This window comes from Centroberyx affinis, unplaced genomic scaffold (assembly GCF_046629955.1).
Source record: "Centroberyx affinis isolate AG114_WGS23_722 - 3 ecotype Tasmania unplaced genomic scaffold, CSIRO-AGI_Caff_v1 ptg008726l_1, whole genome shotgun sequence".
In the NCBI taxonomy this organism is placed as follows: Eukaryota; Metazoa; Chordata; class Actinopteri; order Beryciformes; family Berycidae; genus Centroberyx; species Centroberyx affinis.
In genome coordinates, this window is record NW_027284294.1 from 23,398 (window position 1) to 28,401 (window position 5,004).

General features: G+C 42.8%; 1 protein-coding gene across 1 annotated transcript; it reads left to right on the plus strand.

Moving 5' to 3' along the window:
- Window positions 1-1,024: 1,024 nt before the first annotated feature.
- On the plus strand, window positions 1,025-1,535 carry LOC139640229 (transmembrane protein 178A-like; the record flags this gene model as incomplete). The annotated part of the gene is made up of 1 exon (XM_071514408.1): window positions 1,025-1,535. A coding segment is annotated over exon 1 (511 nt), but the record flags the coding sequence as incomplete, so codon positions are not given.
- Window positions 1,536-5,004: the final 3,469 nt, after the last annotated feature.

Genomic DNA, 5,004 nt, shown 5'->3' on the forward strand with positions numbered 1-5,004 from the left:
AGTTTACTGTGTCACAGTAACCTACATTTGGAAACAAATCCACCTTATCACACTATTCACTTTTACTGAGAACCTTACTGAATGGATCTACAGCCACACCACAACAAGCTGACTCAGCTGCTCTCTGCTTCTAGCTCCTTCATACACATTTACACTGAACAGACAATTTACCGCTTTAATTTTGAAGGCTGACTCGCCTAATTTCCGGTATCACGCTGTGTAACTGTTGTTATCTTGACGCAGCGGGTCGGTGTTTCTGTGCTTTCTGGATTCACTTCTACCGTCACTATCATCTCGACACCCGGTGTTAACGGGAGCAGAGGACGGCAGGTGAAAACACTCAGTAACGGGAACAAAGGCGGGAACCGACGGGCCGACCGTCACTGTGACACCAGCGACACGAATAACAAAGAGCCAGAATAACAGATAATACGTCCGGTCAGAACTTTCAAAATAAAAGTGCCATTGTCGAACCGGTGGTGTAATGTTTTTGAGTAAGTGAAAATAAAGAAAAATCTGAAAAGGAGGAATCTGCTCAAAATTAAAACACAATTGGTTTTTTTTCTAAAAACTCATTTTTACAGCATTTTTTTTTATTTACTAGATGTGTTCATTCTCCAAGGGTGAATTTCTCTGTCCTCTGTGCTGCAGGTCAGTCAGCTCATGCAGCAGGTTGCGCTTCAGTGTTTTGCTCAAGGACACTGTGGCAGCTGTGGTCACAGTGGGGATTGAACCAGAGCCTCCAGCTGGGGGGGGCAACCAGTCATCCTGCCTGTATTCTTAGCCATAGAGACCTATGCAAGATATTTATGGTTTGGGTCCATATTTAATATAATGATTCCAGTTTCAGTGTTAACAGTGACAAAGTTTACGCTTTTATTGTGAAGGCTGAATGGCTGAACTTCCGGCACTGCTCTGCCTAACTGCGTTTGTCTTGACGCAGCTCTGACCGTCCACCAAGTCGGCATGACAACGCGCTCTCGAGGGCAAACGGGGTTGACGGGCGCGAGGATGGCAGGTGAAAATGCCTGGTAACGGGAACAGCGGCGGGAACGGACAGACCGAGCGGACCGGGACCGGCGCTGCTGATGTCCCGGCCATGGAGAGACACAGACCGGTAACGGTGACGGTCCCGGTGACGGTAACGGCGGTCAGCCTGCTGCTCAGCGTCCTGTCGTTACTGCTGCTGGTCACCGCCATCTCCACCGACCACTGGTACGAGACCGACACCCGCAGGCACAAGGAGAACTGCGACCGGCACGGCTCGGACTCCAACGACCAGAAGAACCGGGAGATGCCGATCTACCACCTGCCGCTGGTGGACACCGGCGGAGCCAAGCGGGACGTGGCGCTGATGAAGCCGGTGCACGTCGGCAGCAGAGAGGAGGAGCTGCTGGAGAACTGGCGGGCCATCCTCGGTATGGGCATCCTGGAGACGGAGTGCGGCAGACCGCTGTTCTCCACACACTCCGGCCTGTGGAGGAAGTGCTACTTCAAGGGCCTGGACCTGGACATCGACAAGCTCATCTCCAAGGGTGAGTACACTGGGAAGTACACACTGGTACACAGGTAGTGTTGTACACAGTCGGTGGTATACTGCAGTACACAGTATATGAAGTAAACTGAAGGAAGTATATTGAAGGAAACTGTACTTTATAGGATGTTAACTCATCAGCAAGGGACCAGTGAGGGAGATAAATACTGTAGTACACAGTGGTACACAGTATACTAGTTCATAGTGGTACAGTGGGCTATACTGTAGTAGTATTGAAGGAAACGCTACTTCAAAGGCTCGGATAGATAAAGTCATCTCCAGTCCTACACCAGTGGTTCTCAACGTGGGGTCCGGGGACCACCAGGGGTCCTTGAAGGGGTTTTAGGGGGTCCCCAGCAAACTGATGAATTGTTGAACACAATTAGAGAATGTAGAAGAATGATTATTTTACTCATAGTTTCACTGTTAATCTCGACCTGCAATACAGACCGTTCATCATATCTAACAATAACAATATTCTCAGATTTAGGTCCGAGAGACAACATCTCAGTGAATGTGGGCCCTAATGTGGACTAAATTAGGGGTCCTTGATATTAAAAAAGGCTGAGAATCACAGTGTCTTCGCCTCGTATCTCCAAAATATCAACTTTTCAGGAACTAAGACAAACAGCGTTGTTTTTAGCTTGGAGGAAATGCATTTCTCTCCTTATCCAGCGGCTTTTCAAAGAGTTTTATAAGCCGAACAGGTCAGAGAATTCATTCAGCCTGTAGTGGAATGTGTAATCCTTGAATTGAAGTTAAATCATGAACCAAAATTGCAGTTATGAGGTTTTCACACGACAACAGAGATACATACAGCACAGTATCGTAGGAAATGCCGCTTTAAAGAATGAATGTGGACATCGATAAGCTCGTCTCCAAGGGCAAGATCACTGATGGACTATAGCGTGTAGTATACAGTAGACAGTATTATATACAGTAAGAAATAGTACACAGTATATAGTATTGTAGTATTGTAAAGGCCTGGCTGTGGATGTAGATATAAACTGAGGTTTAACCCTCACAGCTCTCTGTTGAAGCTCTGTGTGTTATGGCAGTACAGTGCTGTGCAGGCTATAATATAATATACAGTATAAATAGCGCTTGTTGTCGTGCTGTTTATAGTTTACTATATAGTATATAATGTAGTGGTATGGTTTTACAGAATATAGTGTTGATGTGCTGATTGTAGTATACTAGCATAGTACACATTATGGTGATATTATAGTAGATATAGTATAATACAATATAGTACAATGCAATATCATAGTAGAGATAGTATAATATAGTATAGTATAATACAGTACAATATAGTATGATATAGTATAGTTCAGTAGTATAGTATATTAACGTATAGTATAGTACAGTACAGTATAGTAGTATAGTAATGTGTAGTAGCATATAGTGACATTGTACACATAATTCAGTATAGTATAGTAAAATATATTATCGTATAATATTGTGTAATGTAGTATAGTTACGTATAGTATAGTTTATTAATATAGTAGTATATAGTATACTAGTGTGTAATGTGTAATATAGTATAGCATAGTGTAATATAGTAATGTATAGTAACAGAATAGCATAGTAACGTATAGTATAGTAGTATAGTAGTATTGAAACATACAGTATAGCATAGTATAGTATAGCAACACATAGCATAATATAGTATAGTACAACAACATATAGTCTAGTATATAGTATAGTATAGCAACATATAGTATAGTATATGGTATAGTATAACAACATATAGTATAGTACAGTATAGTATAGTATATTATAGTATAATATCGCTACATATAATATAATATAGTATAGCAACATATAGTATACTATAGTATAGCAACATATAATATAGTATAGTACAGCAACATATAGTATAGTATAGCAACATATAGTATAGTACAGCAACATATAGTATAGTACAGCAACATGTAGTATAGTACAGCAACATACAGTATAGTATAGCAATATATAGTATAGTAACATGTAGTATAGTAGCGCATAATATAGTAATGTATAGTAACATATAGAATAGTATAGTAACATATAGTATATTGCAATATGCTATATGTTTCTATAAACATGCAGTATAGTATTGCATAGTATAGTAGCACATCGTAAGTGTAGTATAGTGTAGAATAGTATAGTAACGTATAGTATAGTATAGTATATGTATAGTGTAGCATGGCATAATATAGTAACATACAGAAATGTGTAGTAATGTATAGTATAGTATAATATAGTATAGTAGTGTTGTATTATATAGTATAATATGGGAGGTAATATCTTTACATTATACTGTATATAGGAGGGAATATAGTGATATGTTGACAGTGAACAGTGGTTCTGTAACTGGACAGACTGGACAGACTGGTCTGACTGGACAGACCAGTCTGACAGACCGGTCAGACCGGTCAGACTGGACAGACCGGTCAGACCGGTCAGGCCGGTCAGACCGGTCAGACTGGACAGACTGGACAGACCGGACAGACTGGTCAGACTGGGATCAGAAGCTTCATGCTGCAGTGTGTACCGGCTGTTTGTGCTGCAACACATCAGACGGACGAGGCGGCTAACGAGGAGCTAATTAGCATGTAGCAACACAGCGCACTGCCCTCTGGGAGTTTTACTGAAGCGTCTGAAGGGTTAAAGCCTCTGACTGAGCTGCTGCTGCTGATGCACCGAAAACTGTCTGCTGCAGGCCAGGCAGCTCCGGCTGCGTGGGAGAGAAAAATACATCCTGAAGGCATCACCGTGCCCGGGAAAACCTGGTGAAACCCGTCTAAACCTGGAGATACCCGTCTAAACCTGGTGAAACCCGTCTAAACCTGGAGAAACCCGTCTAAACCTGGAGAAACCCGTCTAAACCTGGAGAAACCCGTCTAAACCTGGTGAAACCCGTCTAAACTTGGTAAAAACCCTCTAAACCCGGTGAACAATGGTAAAACCTGGTAAAACCAGGTAAAACCCGCCTAAGTCTAAACCCGGTGAAACTCGTCTAAACCCGGTGAAACCCGGTGAAACCCGCCTAAACCCGGTGAAACCCATCTAAATCCAGTGAAACCCGTCTAAACCTGGAGAAACTCGTCTAAACCTGGTGAAACCCGGTGAAACCCGCCTAAACCCGGTGAAACCCATCTAAATCCAGTGAAACTCGTCTAAACCTGGAGAAACTCGTCTAAACCTGGTGAAACTCGTCTAAACCTGGAGAAACTCGTCTAAACCTGGTGAAACCCGTCTAAATCCAGTGAAACTCGTCTAAACCCGGTGAAACCTGGTGAAACCTGGTGAAACTCGTCTAAACCTGGTGAAACTCGTCTAAACCTGGAGAAACTCGTCTAAACCTGGTGAAACCCGGTGAAACCCGCCTAAACCCGGTGAAACCCGTCTAAATCCAGTGAAACTCGTCTAAACCCGGTGAAACCTGGTGAAACCTGGTGAAACCTGGTGAAACCCGTCTAAACCTG